At 51.6% G+C, this 16,232-nt stretch overlaps 2 protein-coding genes across 2 annotated transcripts in view; both read left to right on the top strand.

Moving 5' to 3' along the window:
- The window catches only part of LOC135743676 (uncharacterized), a 19,644-nt gene extending 6,676 nt beyond the window's left edge, over nt 1-12,968 (top strand). Inside the window, exons 5-12 of the mRNA XM_073813444.1 lie at nt 536-1,070; nt 3,507-3,716; nt 7,287-7,496; nt 8,484-9,191; nt 9,303-9,449; nt 11,151-11,320; nt 11,963-12,619; nt 12,894-12,968. Of these exons, the coding sequence (XP_073669545.1) occupies nt 536-1,070; nt 3,507-3,716; nt 7,287-7,496; nt 8,484-9,191; nt 9,303-9,449; nt 11,151-11,320; nt 11,963-12,619; nt 12,894-12,968 (2,712 nt within the window). The remainder of the gene's footprint in view (nt 1-535; nt 1,071-3,506; nt 3,717-7,286; nt 7,497-8,483; nt 9,192-9,302; nt 9,450-11,150; nt 11,321-11,962; nt 12,620-12,893) is intronic.
- A 364-nt stretch (nt 12,969-13,332) lies between these two features.
- LOC141281572 (uncharacterized) lies at nt 13,333-15,158 on the top strand. The gene is made up of 4 exons (XM_073813435.1): nt 13,333-13,376; nt 13,692-13,966; nt 14,238-14,851; nt 15,078-15,158. The coding sequence occupies exons 1-4, from the start codon at nt 13,333-13,335 to the stop codon at nt 15,156-15,158; spliced, it is 1,014 nt and encodes a 337-aa protein (XP_073669536.1).
- Nucleotides 15,159-16,232: the final 1,074 nt, after the last annotated feature.

Raw genomic sequence — 16,232 nt, 5'->3', positions numbered from 1 at the left:
TGCACCAACTACCACAACAGCTGCACCAACTACCACGACACCTACACCAACATCCACTACAGCTGCACCAACAACCATAACTACTGCACCAACATTCACAACAGCTGCACCAACATCCACTACAGGTGCACCAACATCCACTACAGCTGCACCAACAACCACGACAGCTGCACCAACAACCCTGACTACTGCGCCAACAACCACAACAGCTGCACCAACAACCACAACAGCTGCATCAACAACTACTACAGCTGCACCAACATCCACTACAGCTGCACCAACAACCACGACAGCTGCACTAACAACCACGACAGCTGCACCAACAGCCCTGACTACTGAACCAACTACCACAACAGCTGCACCAACTACCACAACAGCTGCACCAACTACCACGACACCTACACCAATATCCACTACAGCTGCACCAACAACCATAACTACTGCACCAACATCCACAACAGCTGCACCAACAACCACGACAGCTGCACCAACATCCAATACAGGTGCACCAACATCCACTACAGCTGCACCAACAACCACGACAGCTGCACCAACAACCACGACTGTTGCACCAACAACCACGACTGCTGCACCAACAACCACGACAGCTGCACCAACATCCACTACAGCTGCACCAACAACCACGACAGCTGCACCAACAACCACGACTGTTGCACCAACAACCACGAATGCTGCACCAACAACCACGACAGCTGCACCAACAACCACGACAGCTGCACCAACAACCACGACAGCTGCACCAACATCCACTACAGCTGCACCAACATCCACTACAGCTGCACCAACAACCACAACAGCTGCATCAACAACTACTACAGCTGCACCAACATCCACTACAGCTGCACCAACAACCACGACAGCTGCACTAACAACCACGACAGCTGCACCAACAGCCCTGACTACTGAACCAACTACCACAACAGCTGCACCAACTACCACAACAGCTGCACCAACTACCACGACACCTACACCAACATCCACTACAGCTACACCAACAACCATAACTACTGCACCAACATTCACAACAGCTGCACCAACATCCACTACAGGTGCAACAACATCCACTACAGCTTCACCAACAACCACTACAGGTTCACCATCAACCAAAACAGCTAAACCAACAAGCTCGACAGCTGCAACAACATCTACTACAGCTGGACCAATTACCACTACAGCTGCACCAACTACCACAACAGCTGCACCAACAACTACTACAGCTGCACCAACAACTACTACAGGTGCATCAACATCCACTACAGCTGCACCAACATCCACTGCAGCTGCACCAACAACCACGACAGCTGCACCAACAACCACGACAGCTGCACTAACAACCATGACAGCTGCCCCAACAACCACGACTGTTGCACCAACAACCACAACTGTTGCACCAACAACCACGCCTGCTGCACCGACATCCACAACATCTCCACCAACAATCACAACAACTGCACCAACAACCACAACACAAACACACACATCCACAACTGCTGCATCAACAACCACAACAGCTGCATCAACAACTACTACAGCTGCACCAACATCCACGACAGCTGCAATAACAGCCCTGACTACTGCACCAACAACCACGACAGCTGCACCAACAACCACGACAGCTGCACCAACAACCACAACAGCTGCATCGACAACTACTACAGCTGCACCAACATCCACGACAGCTGCAACAACATACACGACAGCTGCACCAACAGCCCTGACTACTGCACCAACTACCACAACAGCTGCACCAACTACCACGACACCTACACCAACATCCACTACAGCTGCACCAACAACCATAACTACTGCACCAACATTCACAACAGCTGCACCAACATCCACTACAGGTGCACCAACATCCACTACAGCTGCACCAACAACCACGACAGCTGCACCAACAACCCTGACTACTGCGCCAACAACCACAACAGCTGCACCAACAACCACAAAAGCTGCATCAACAACTACTACAGCTGCACCAACATCCACTACAGCTGCACCAACAACCACGACAGCTGCACTAACAACCACGACAGCTGCACCAACAGCCCTGACTACTGAACCAACTACCACAACAGCTGCACCAACTACCACAACAGCTGCACCAACTACCACGACACCTACACCAACATCCACTACAGCTGCACCAACAACCATAACTACTGCACCAACATCCACAACAGCTGCACCAACAACCACGACAGCTGCACCAATATCCAATACAGGTGCACCAACATCCACTACAGCTGCACCAACAACCACGACAGCTGCACCAACAACCACGACTGTTGCACCAACAACCACGACTGCTGCACCAACAACCACGACAGCTGCACCAACATCCACTACAGCTGCACCAACAACCACGACAGCTGCACCAACAACCACAACTGTTGCACCAACAACCACGAATGCTGCACCAACAACCATGACTGCTGCACCAACAACCACGACAGCTGCACCAACATCCACTACAGCTGCACCAACAACCACGACAGCTGCACCAACAACCACAACTGTTGCACCAACAACCACGAATGCTGCACCAACAACCACGACAGCTGCACCAACATCCACTACATCTGCCCCAACAACCACGATTGTTGCACCAACAACCACAACAGCTGCATCAACAACTACTACAGCTGCACCAACATCCATGACAGCTGCACCAACATCGACTACAGCTGCACCAACAACCACGACAGCTGCACCAACAACCAAGACTGTTGCACCAACAACCACGACTGCTGCACCAACAACCACGACAGGTGCATCAACATCCACTACAGCTGCACCAACAACCACAACAGCTGCACCAACATCCACTACAGCTGCAGCAACATCAACTACAGCTGCACCAACTACCACAACAGCTGCACCAACTACCACAACAGCTGCACCAACTACCACAACAGCTGCACCAACTACAATGACATCTCCACCAACAACCCATACAGCTTCACCAACAACCACTACAGGTGCACCAACAACCAAAACAGCTAAACCAACAAGCTCGACAGCTGCAACAACATCTACTACAGCTGCAACAACAACCACGACAGCTGCACCAACAACCACGACTGTTGCACCAACAACCACGAATGCTGCACCAACAACCACGACAGCTGCACCAACAACCACCACAGCTGCACCAACATCCACTACAGCTGCAACAACAACTACGACAGCTGCACCAACATCCACTACAGGTGCACCAACATCCACTACAGCTGCCCCAACAACTACGATTGTTGCACCAACAACCACAACAGCTGCATCAACAACTACTACAGCTGCACCAACATCCACGACAGCTGCACCAACATCCACTACAGCTGCACCAACAACCATGACAGCTGCACCAACAACCACGACTGTTGCACCAACAACCACGACTGCTGCACCAACATCCACGACAGGTGCATTAACATCCACTACAGCTGCACCAACAACCACAACAGCTGCACCAACATCCACTACAGCTGCAGCAACATCAACTACAGCTGCACCAACTACCACAACATCTGCACCAACTACCATGACATCTCCACCAACAACCACTACAGGTGCACCAACAACCAAAACAGATAAACCAACAAGCTCGACAGCTGCAACAACATCTACTACAGCTGGACCAATTACCACTACAGCTGCACCAACTACCACAACAGCTGCACCAACAACTACTACAGGTGCATCAACATCCACTACAGCTGCACCAACAACCACAACAGCTGCACCAACATCCACTGCAGCTGCACCAACAACCACGACAGCTGCACCAACAACCACGACAGCTGCACCAACAACCATGACAGCTGCCCCAACAACCACGACTGTTGCACCAACAACCACAACTGTTGCACCAACAACAACGCCTGCTGCACCGACATCCACAACATCTCCACCAACAATCACAACAACTGCACCAACAACCACCACACAAACACACACATCCACAACTGCTGCATCAACAACCACAACAGCTGCATCAAAAACTACTACAGCTGCACCAACATCCACGACAGCTGCAATAACAGCCCTGACTACTGCACCAACAACCACGACAGCTGCACCAACAACCACAACAGCTGCATCAACAACTACTACAGCTGCACCAACATCCACGACAGCTGCAACAACATCCACGACAGCTGCACCAACAGCCCTGACTACTGCACCAACTACCACAACGGCTGCACCAACTACCACGACACCTACACCAACATCCACTACAGCTGCACCAACAACCATAACTACTGCACCAACATTCACAACAGCTGCACCAACATCCACTCCAGGTGCACCAACATCCACTACAGCTGCACCAACAACCACGACAGCTGCACTAACAACCACGACAGCAGCACCAACAACCCTGACTACTGCGCCAACAACCACGACAGCTGCACCAACAACCACAACAGCTGCATCAACAACTACTACAGCTGCACCAACATCCACTACAGCTGCACCAACAACCACGACAGCTGCACTAACAACCACGACAGCTGCACCAACAGCCCTGACTACTGAACCAACTACCACAACAGCTGCACCAACTACCCAAACAGCTGCACCAACTACCACGACACCTACACCAACATCCACTACAGCTGCACCAACAACCATAACTACTGCACCAACAACCACGATTGTTGCACCAACAACCACAACAGCTGCATCAACAACTACTACAGCTGCACCAACATCCACGACAGCTGCACCAACATCCAATACAGGTGCACCAACATCCACTACAGCTGCACCACCAACCACGACAGCTGCACCAACAACCACGACTGTTGCACCAACAACCACGACTGCTGCACCAACAACCACGACAGCTGCACCAACATCCACTACAGCTGCACCAACAACCACGACAGCTGCACCAACAACCACGACTGTTGCACCAACAACCACGAATGCAGCACCAACAACCACGACAGCTGCACCAACAATCACGACAGCTGCACCAACATCCACTACAGCTGCACCAACATCCACTACAGCTGCACCAACAACCACAACAGCTGCATCAACAACTACTACAGCTGCACCAACATCCACTACAGCTGCACCAACAACCACGACAGCTGCACTAACAACCACGACAGCTGCACCAACAGCCCTGACTACTGAACCAACTACCACAACAGCTGCACCAACTACCACAACAGCTGCACCAACTACCACGACACCTACACCAACATCCACTACAGCTACACCAACAACCATAACTACTGCACCAACATTCACAACAGCTGCACCAACATCCACTACAGGTGCACCAACATCCACTACAGCTGCACCAACAACCACGACAGCTGCACCAACAACCACGACAGCTGCACCAACAACCCTGACTACTGCGCCAACAACCACGACAGCTGCACCAACAACCACAACAGCTGCATCAACAACTACTACAGCTGCACCAACATCCACTACAGCTGCACCAACAACCACGACAGCTGCACTAACAACCACGACAGCTGCACCAACAGCCCTGACTACTGAACCAACTACCACAACAGCTGCACCAACTACCACAACAGCTGCACCAACTACCATAACTACTGCACCAACATCCACAACAGCTGCACCAACAACCACGACAGCTGCACCAACATCCAATACAGGTGCACCAACATCCACTACAGCTGCACCAACAACCACGACTGTTGCACCAACAACCACGACTGCTGCACCAACAACCACGACAGCTGCACCAACATCCACGACAGCTGCACCAACAACCACGACAGCTGCACCAACAACCACGACTGTTGCACCAACAACCACGAATGCTGCACCAACAACCACGACAGCTGCACCAACAACCACGACAGCTGCACCAACATCCACTACAGCTGCACCAACATCCACTACAGCTGCACCAACAAGCACAACAGCTGCATCAACAACTACTACAGCTGCACCAACATCCACTACAGCTGCACCAACAACCACGACAGTTGCACTAACAACCACGACAGCTGCACCAAGAGCCCTGACTACTGAACCAACTACCACAACAGCTGCACCAACTACCACAACAGCTGCACCAACTACCACGACACCTACACCAACATCCACTACAGCTGCACCAACAACCACGACAGCTGCACCAACATCCAATACAGGTGCACCAACATCCACTACAGCTGCACCAACAACCACGACAGCTGCACCAACATCCACTACAGCTGCACCAACAACCATGACAGCTGCACCAACAACCACAACTGTTGCACCAACAACCACGAATGCTGCACCAACAACCACGACAGCTGCACCAACAACCACGACAGCTGCACCAACATCCACTACAGCTGCACCAACATCCACTACAGCTGCACCAACATCCACTACAGGTGCACCAACATCCACTACAGCTGCCCCAACAACCACGATTGTTGCACCAACAACCACAACAGCTGCATCAACAACTACTACAGCTGCACCAACATCCATGACAGCTGCACCAACATCGACTACAGCTGCACCAACAACCACGACAGCTGCACCAACAACCAAGACTGTTGCACCAACAACCACGACTGCTGCACCAACAACCACGACAGGTGCATCAACATCCACTACAGCTGCACCAACAACCACAACAGCTGCACCAACATCCACTACAGCTGCAGCAACATCAACTACAGCTGCACCAACTACCACAACAGCTGCACCAACTACCATGACATCTCCACCAACAACCCATACAGCTTCACCAACAACCACTACAGGTGCACCAACAACCAAAACAGCTAAACCAACAAGCTCGACAGCTGCAACAACATCTACTACAGCTGCACCAACAACCACGACAGCTGCACCAACAACCACGACTGTTGCACCAACAACCACGAATGCTGCACCAACAACCACGACAGCTGCACCAACAACCACCACAGCTGCACCAACATCCACTACAGCTGCACTAACAACTATGACAGCTGCACCAACATCCACTACAGGTGCACCAACATCCACTACAGCTGCCCCAACAACTACGATTGTTGCACCAACAACCACAACAGCTGCATCAACAACTACTACAGCTGCACCAACATCCACGACAGCTGCACCAACATCCACTACAGCTGCACCAACAACCACGACAGCTGCACCAACAACCACGACTGTTGCACCAACAACCACGACTGCTGCACCAACATCCACGACAGGTGCATTAACATCCACTACAGCTGCACCAACAACCACAACAGCTGCACCAACATCCACTACAGCTGCAGCAACATCAACTACAGCTGCACCAACTACCACAACAGCTGCACCAACTACCATGACATCTCCACCAACAACCACTACAGGTGCACCAACAACCAAAACAGATAAACCAACAAGCTCGACAGCTGCAACAACATCTACTACAGCTGGACCAATTACCACTACAGCTGCACCAACTACCACAACAGCTGCACCAACAACTACTACAGGTGCATCAACATCCACTACAGCTGCACCAACAACCACAACAGCTGCACCAACATCCACTGCAGCTGCACCAACAACCACGACAGCTGCACCAACAACCACGACAGCTGCACCAACAACCATGACAGCTGCCCCAACAACCACGACTGTTGCACCAACAACCACAACTGTTGCACCAACAACAACGCCTGCTGCACCGACATCCACAACATCTCCACCAACAATCACAACAACTGCACCAACAACCACAACACAAACACACACATCCACAACTGCTGCATCAACAACCACAACAGCTGCATCAAAAACTACTACAGCTGCACCAACATCCACGACAGCTGCAATAACAGCCCTGACTACTGCACCAACAACCACGACAGCTGCACCAACAACCACAACAGCTGCATCAACAACTACTACAGCTGCACCAACATCCACGACAGCTGCAACAACATCCACGACATCTGCACCAACAGCCCTGACTACTGCACCAACTACCACAACAGCTGCACCAACTACCACGACACCTACACCAACATCCACTACAGCTGCACCAACAACCATAACTACTGCACCAACATTCACAACAGCTGCACCAACATCCACTCCAGGTGCACCAACATCCACTACAGCTGCACCAACAACCACGACAGCTGCACTAACAACCACGACAGCAGCACCAACAACCCTGACTACTGCGCCAACAACCACGACAGCTGCACCAACAACCACAACAGCTGCATCAACAACTACTACAGCTGCACCAACATCCACTACAGCTGCACCAACAACCACGACAGCTGCACTAACAACCACGACAGCTGCACCAACAGCCCTGACTACTGAACCAACTACCACAACAGCTGCACCAACTACCCAAACAGCTGCACCAACTACCACGACACCTACACCAACATCCACTACAGCTGCACCAACAACCATAACTACTGCACCAACAACCACGATTGTTGCACCAACAACCACAACAGCTGCATCAACAACTACTACAGCTGCACCAACATCCACGACAGCTGCACCAACATCCACTACAGCTGCACCAACAACCACGACAGCTGCACCAACATCCACTACAGCTGCAACAAAATCTACTACAGCTGCACCAACATCCACGACAGCTGCACCAACATCCACTACAGCTGCACCAACAACCACGACAGCTGCACCAACATCCACTACAGCTGCAACAAAATCTACTACAGCTGCACCAACAACCACGACAGCTGCACCAACAACCACTACTGTTGCACCAACAACCACGAATGCTGCACCAACAACCACGACAGCTGCACCAACAACCACGACAGCTGCACCAACATCCACTACAGCTGCACCAACAACTACGACAGCTGCACCAACATCCACTACAGGTGCACCAACATCCACTACAGCTGCCCCAACAACCACGATTGTTGCACCAACAACCACAACAGCTGCATCAACAACTACTACAGCTGCACCAACATCCACGACAGCTGCACCAACATCCACTACAGCTGCACCAACAACCACGACATCTGCACCAACAACCACGACTGTTGCACCAACAACCAGGACTGCTGCACCAACAACCACGACAGGTGCATCAACATCCACTACAGCTGCACCAACAACCACAACAGCTGCACCAACATCCACTACAGCTGCAGAAACATCAACTACAGCTGCACCAACTACCACAACAGCTGCACCAACATCCACTACAGCTGCAGCAACATCAACTACAGCTGCACCAACTACAACAACAGCTGCAACAACTACCATGACATCTCCACCAACAACCCATACAGCTTCACCAACAACCACTACAGGTGCACCAACAACCAAAACAGCTAAACCAACAAGCTCGACAGCTGCAACAACATCTACTACAGCTGGACCAATTACCACTACAGCTGCAACAACTACCACAACAGCTGCACCAACAACTACTACAGGTGCATCAAAGACCACTACAGCTGCACCAACAACCACAACAGCTGCACCAACATCCACTGCAGCTGCACCAACAACCACGACAGCTGCAACAACAACCACGACAGCTGCACCAACAACCATGACAGCTGCCCCAACAACCACGACTGTTGCACCAACAACCACAACTGTTGCACCAACAACCACGCCTGCTGCACCGACATCCACAACATCTCCACCAACAACCACAACACAAGCACACACATCCACAACTGCTGCACCAACAACCACAACAGCTGCATCAACAACTACTACAGCTGCAGCAACATCCACGACAGCTGCAATAACAGCCCTGACTACTGCACCAACAACCACGACAGCTGCACCAACAACCACAACAGCTGCATCAACAACTACTACAGCTGCACCAACATCCACGACAGCTGCAACAACATCCACGACAGCTGCACCAACAGCCCTGACTACTGCACCAACTACCACAACAGCTGCACCAACTACCACGACACCTACACCAACATCCACTACAGCTGCACCAACAACCATAACTACTGCACCAACATTCACAACAGCTGCACCAACAACCACGACAGCTGCACCAACATCCACTACAGGTGCACCAACATCCACTACAGCTGCACAAACAACCACGACAGCTGCACTAACAACCACGACAGCTGCACCAACAACCTTGACTACTGCGCCAACAACCACGACCGCTGCATCAACAACTACTACAGCTGCACCAACATCCACGACAGCTGCAACAACATCCACTACAGCTGCACCAACAACCACGACAGCTGCACTAACAAACACGACAGCTGCACCAACAGCCCTGACTACTGCACCAACTACCACAACAGCTGCACCAACTACCACAACAGCTGCACCAACTACCACGACACCTACACCAACATCCACTACAGCTGCACCAACAACCATAACTACTGGACCAACATCCACAAGAGCTGCACCAACAACCACGACAGCTGCCCCAACATCCAATACAGGTGCACCAACATCCACTACAGCTGCACCAACAACCACGACAGCTGCACCAACAACCACGACAGCTGCACCAACAACCACGACTGTTGCACCAACAACCACGACTGCTGCACCAACAACCACGACAGCTGCACCAACATCCACTACAGCTGCACCAACAACCACGACAGCTGCACCAACAACCACGACTGTTGCACCAACAACCACGAATGGTGCACCAACAACCACGACAGCTGCACCAACAACCACGACAGCTGCACCAACATCCACTTCAGCTGCACCAACAACTACGACAGCTGCACCAACATCCACTACAGGTGCACCAACATCCACTACAGGTGCACCAACATCCACTACAGCTGCACCAACAACCACGACAGCTGCACCAACATCCACTACAGCTGCAGAAATATCAACAACAGCTGCACCAACTACCACTACAGCTGCACCAACATTCACTACAGCTGCACCAACATCCAATACAGCTGCTCCAACAACCACGACAGCTGCACCAACAACCACTACAGCTGCCCCAACAACCACTACAGCTGAAGCAACATCAACTACAGCTGCACCAACAACCACGACAGCTGCACCAACAGCCCTGACTACTGCACCAACAACCACGACTGTTGCTACAACAACCACGACAGCTGCACCAACAACCACTACAGCTGCTCCAACAACCACTACAGCTGAAGCAACATCAACTACACCTGCACCAACAACCACGACAGTTGCACCAAAAGCCCTGACTACTGCACCAACAACCACGACTGTTGCAACAGCAACCATAACTACTGCACCAACAACCACAACAGCTGCACCAACACCCACGACAGCAGCACCAAAAGCCACGACAGCTGTACCATCATCCACAACTGCTGCACCAACAACCATGACATCTCCACCAACAACCACTACAGCTTCACCAACATCCACTACAGCTGCACCAAAAACCACTACATCTGCCCCAACAACCACTACAGCTGAAGCAACTTCAACTACAGCTGCACCATCAACCACGACAGCTGCACCAACAGCCCTGACTACTGCACCAACAACCACAACTATTGCAACAACAACCATAACTACTGCACCAACAACCACGACAGCTGCACCAACAACCACGACAGCTGCACCAACAGCCCTAACTACTGCACCAACAACCACGACTGTTGCAACAACAACCATAACTACTGCACCAACAACCACGACAGCTGCACAAACACCCACGACAGCTGCACCAACACCCAAGACAGCTGCACCAACAGCCACGACAGCTGTACCAACATCCACAACTGCTGCACCAACAACCATGACATCTCCACTAACAACTACTACAGCTTCACCAACATCCACTACAGCTGCACCAAAAACCACTACATCTGCCCCAACAACCAAGACATCTCCACCAACAACCACTATAGCTGCACCAACATCCACTATAGCTGCACCAAAATCCACTACAGCTGCACCAAAATCCACTACAGCTGCACCAACAACCACGACAGCTGCACCAACAACCACTTCAGGTGCACCAACAACCACGACAGCTGCACCAACAACCACTACAGCTGCCCCAACAACTACGACACCTGCACTAACATCCACTACAGCTGCACAAAAAAACAAGACAGCTGCTCCAACTACCACGACATCTCCACCAACAACTACAAAAGCTGCACCAACAACCACAACACAAGCACCAACAACTACTACAGCTGCACCAACATCCAAGACAGCTGCAACAACATCTACTACAGCTGCACCAACATCCACTACAGCTGCACCAACATCCACTACAGCTGAACCAACAACCACGACTGTTGCACCAACAACCACGACTGTTGCACCAACAACCACAACAGCTGCACCAACAACCACGACAGCTGCACCAACATCCACTACAGCTGCACCAACATCCACTACAGCTGCACCAACAACCACGACAGCTGCACCAACAACCACGACAGCTGCACCAACATCCACTACAGGTGCACCAACATCCACTACAGCTGCACCAACAACCACGACAGCTGCACCAACAACCACGACAGCTGCACCAACAACCACTACAGCTGCCCCAACAACCACTACAGCTGAAGCAACATCAACTACAGCTGCACCAACAGCCCTGACTACTGCACCAACAACCAGGACTGTTGCAACAACAACCACGACAGCTGCACCAAAAGCCTTGACTACTGCACCAACAACCACGACTGTTGCTACAACAACCACGACAGCTGCACCAACAACCACGACAGCTGCACCAACAACCACGACTGTTGCACCAACAACCACGACTGTTGCACCAACAACCACGACTGTTGCACCAACAACCACGACAGCTGCACCAACAACCACAACTACTGCACCAACAACCACGACAGCTGCACCAACAACCACGACAGCTGCACCAACATCCACTACAGGTGCACAAACTACCACGACACCTACACCAACATCCACTACAGCTGCACCAACAACCACGACAGCTGAACCAATAACCAAGACAGCTGCACCAACTACCACGACATCTCCACCAACAACCACTACAGCTTCACCAACAACCCCAACATCTGCACCAACTACCACAACAGCTGCACCAACAACCACGACAGCTGCACCAACAACCACGATATCTGCACCAACATCCACTACAGGTGCACCAACATCCACTACAGCTGCACCAACAACAACGACAGCTGCACCAACATCAACTACAGCTGCACCAACATCCACTACAGCTGCACCAACAACCATGACATCTACACCACCAACCACTACAGCTGCCCCAACAACTACGACAACTGCACTAACATCCACTACAGCTGCACAAAAAACCAAGACAGCTGCTCCAACTACCACGACATGTCCACCAACAACTACAACTGCTGCACCATCAACCACAAAAGGTGCACCAACAACCACGACAGCTGCACCAACAACCACGACAGCTGCAACAACAACCACGACAGCTGCAACAACAACCACGACAGCTGCACCAACATCCACTACAGGTGCACCAACATCCACTACAGCTGCACCAACAACAACTACAGGTGCACCAACATCCAATACAGCTGCACCAACAACCACGACAGCTGCACCAACAACCACTACAGCTGCCCCAACAACCACTACAGCTTCACCAAAAACCCCAACAGCTGCACCAACAACAACGACAGCTGCACCAACATCAACTACAGCTGCACCAACATCCACTACAGCTGCACCAAGAGCCACGACAGCTGTCCCAACATCCACAACTGCTGCACCAACAACCATGACATCTACACCACCAACCACTACAGCTGCCCCAACAACTACGACACCTGCACTAACATCCACTACAGCTGCACAAAAAACCAAGACAGCTGCTCCAACTACCACGACATCTCCACCAACAACTACAACTGCTGCACCATCAACCACAAAAGCTGCACCAACAACCACGACAGCTGCAACAACATCTACAACTGCTGCACCATCAACCACAAAAGCTGCACCAACAACCACGACAGCTGCACCAACAACCACGACAGCTGCAACAACAACCACGACAGCTGCACCAACAACCACGACTGTTGCACCAACAACCACAACAGCTGCACCAACATCCACTACAGGTGCACCAACATCCACGACAGCTGCACCAACTACCACGACATCTCCACCAACAACCACTACAGCTTCACCAAAAACCCCAACGGCTGCACCAACAACCACGACAGCTGCACCAACATCCACTACAGGTGCACCAACATCCACTACAGCTGCACCAACAACAACTACAGGTGCACCAACATCCAATACAGCTGCACCAACAACCACGACAGCTGCACCAACAACCATGACATCTACACCACCAACCACTACAGCTGCCCCAACAACTACGACACCTGCACTAACATCCACTACAGCTGCACAAAAAAACAAGACAGCTGCTCCAACTACCACGACATCTCCACCAACAACTACAACTGCTGCACCATCAACCAGAAAAGCTGCACCAACAACCACAACAGCTGCAACAACATCTACAACTGCTGCACCATCAACCACAAAAGCTGCACCAACAACCACGACAGCTGCACCAACAACCACGACTGTTGCACCAACACCCACGACTGCTGCACCAACAACCACAACAGCTGCACCAACATCCACTACAGGTGCACCAACATCCACGACAGCTGCACCAACTACCACGACATCTCCACCAACAACCACTACAGCTTCACCAAAAACCCCGACAGCTGCACCAACAACCACGACAGCTGCACCAACAACAACTACAGGTGCACCAACATCCAATACAGCTGCACCAACAACCACGACAGCTGCACCAACAACCACTACAGCTGCCCCAACAACCACTACAGCTGAAGCAACATCAACTACAGCTGCACCAACAACCACGACAGCTGCACCAACAGCCCTGACTACTGCACCAACAACCACGACTGTTGCTACAACAACCACGACAGCTGCACCAACAACCACTACAGCGGCTCCAACAACCACTACAGCTGAAGCAACATCAACTACACCTGCACCAACAACCACGACTGTTGCAACAGCAACCATAACTACTGCACCAACAACCACAACAGCTGCACCAACACCCACGACAGCAGCACCAACAGCCACGACAGCTGTACCATCATCCACAACTGCTGCACCAACAACCATGACATCACCACCAACAACCACTACAGCTTCACCAACATCCACTACAGCTGCACCAAAAACCACTACATTTGCCCCAACAACCACTACAGCTGAAGCAACATCAACTACAGCTGCACCATCAACCACGACAGCTGCACCAACAGCCCTGACTACTGCACCAACAACCACAACTGTTGCAACAACAACCACGACAGCTGCACCAACAACCACTACAGCAGAAGCAACATCAACTACAGCTGCACCAACAACCACGACAGCTGCACCAACAGCCCTAACTACTGCACCAACAACCACGACTGTTGCAACAACAACCATAACTACTGCACCAACAACCACGACAGCTGCACCAACACCCACGACAGCTGCACCAACAGCCACGACAGCTGCACCAAAAACCACTACAGCTTCACCAACATCCACTACAGCTGCACCAAAAACCACTACATTTGCCCCAACAACCACTACAGCTGCACCAACAACCACTACAGCTGCCCCAACAACCACTACAGCAGAAGCAATATCAACTACAGCTGCACCAACAACCACGAAGGCTGCACCAACAGCCCTAACTACTGCACCAACAACCACTATAGCTACACCAACATCCACTACAGCTGCACCAACATCCACTACAGCTGCACCAACAACCACGACAGCTGCACCAACAACCACTTCAGGTGCACCAACAACCACGACAGCTGCACCAACAACCACTACAGCTGCCCCAACAACTACGACACCTGCACTAACATCCACTACAGCTGCACAAAAAACCAAGACAGCTGCTCCAACTACCACGACATCTCCACCAACAACTACAACTGCTGCACCATCAACCACAAAAGCTGCACCAACAACCACAACACAAGCACCAACAATTACTACAGCTGCACCAACATCCACGACAGCTGCAACAACATCTACTACAGCTGCACCACCAACCACGACAGCTGCACCATCAGCCTCAACTGCTGCCCCAACAACAACGACAGCTAAACCAACATCTATGACAGCTGCACCAATTACCAAGACATCTCCACAAACAACCTCTACAGCTGCACCAACAACCATGACAG

The sequence above is a fragment of the Paramisgurnus dabryanus genome, chromosome 2 (assembly GCF_030506205.2).
Source record: "Paramisgurnus dabryanus chromosome 2, PD_genome_1.1, whole genome shotgun sequence".
In the NCBI taxonomy this organism is placed as follows: Eukaryota; Metazoa; Chordata; class Actinopteri; order Cypriniformes; family Cobitidae; genus Paramisgurnus; species Paramisgurnus dabryanus.
This window is presented reverse-complemented; position numbering and strand designations above follow the sequence as displayed.

Bases quoted from the DNA above. Each gene is read 5' to 3' on its own strand.
- LOC141281572 (XM_073813435.1), top strand. From the start codon at position 13,333: ATGTCCACCAACAACTACAACTGCTGCACCATCAACCACAAAAG. The intron at 13,377-13,691 runs GTGCACCAACAA...CATCCACTACAG, and splicing joins TGCACCATCAACCACAAAAG to CTGCACCAAGAGCCACGACA. The intron at 13,967-14,237 runs GCACCAACAACC...CATCCACTACAG, and splicing joins CACCATCAACCACAAAAGCT to CTGCACCAACAACAACTACA.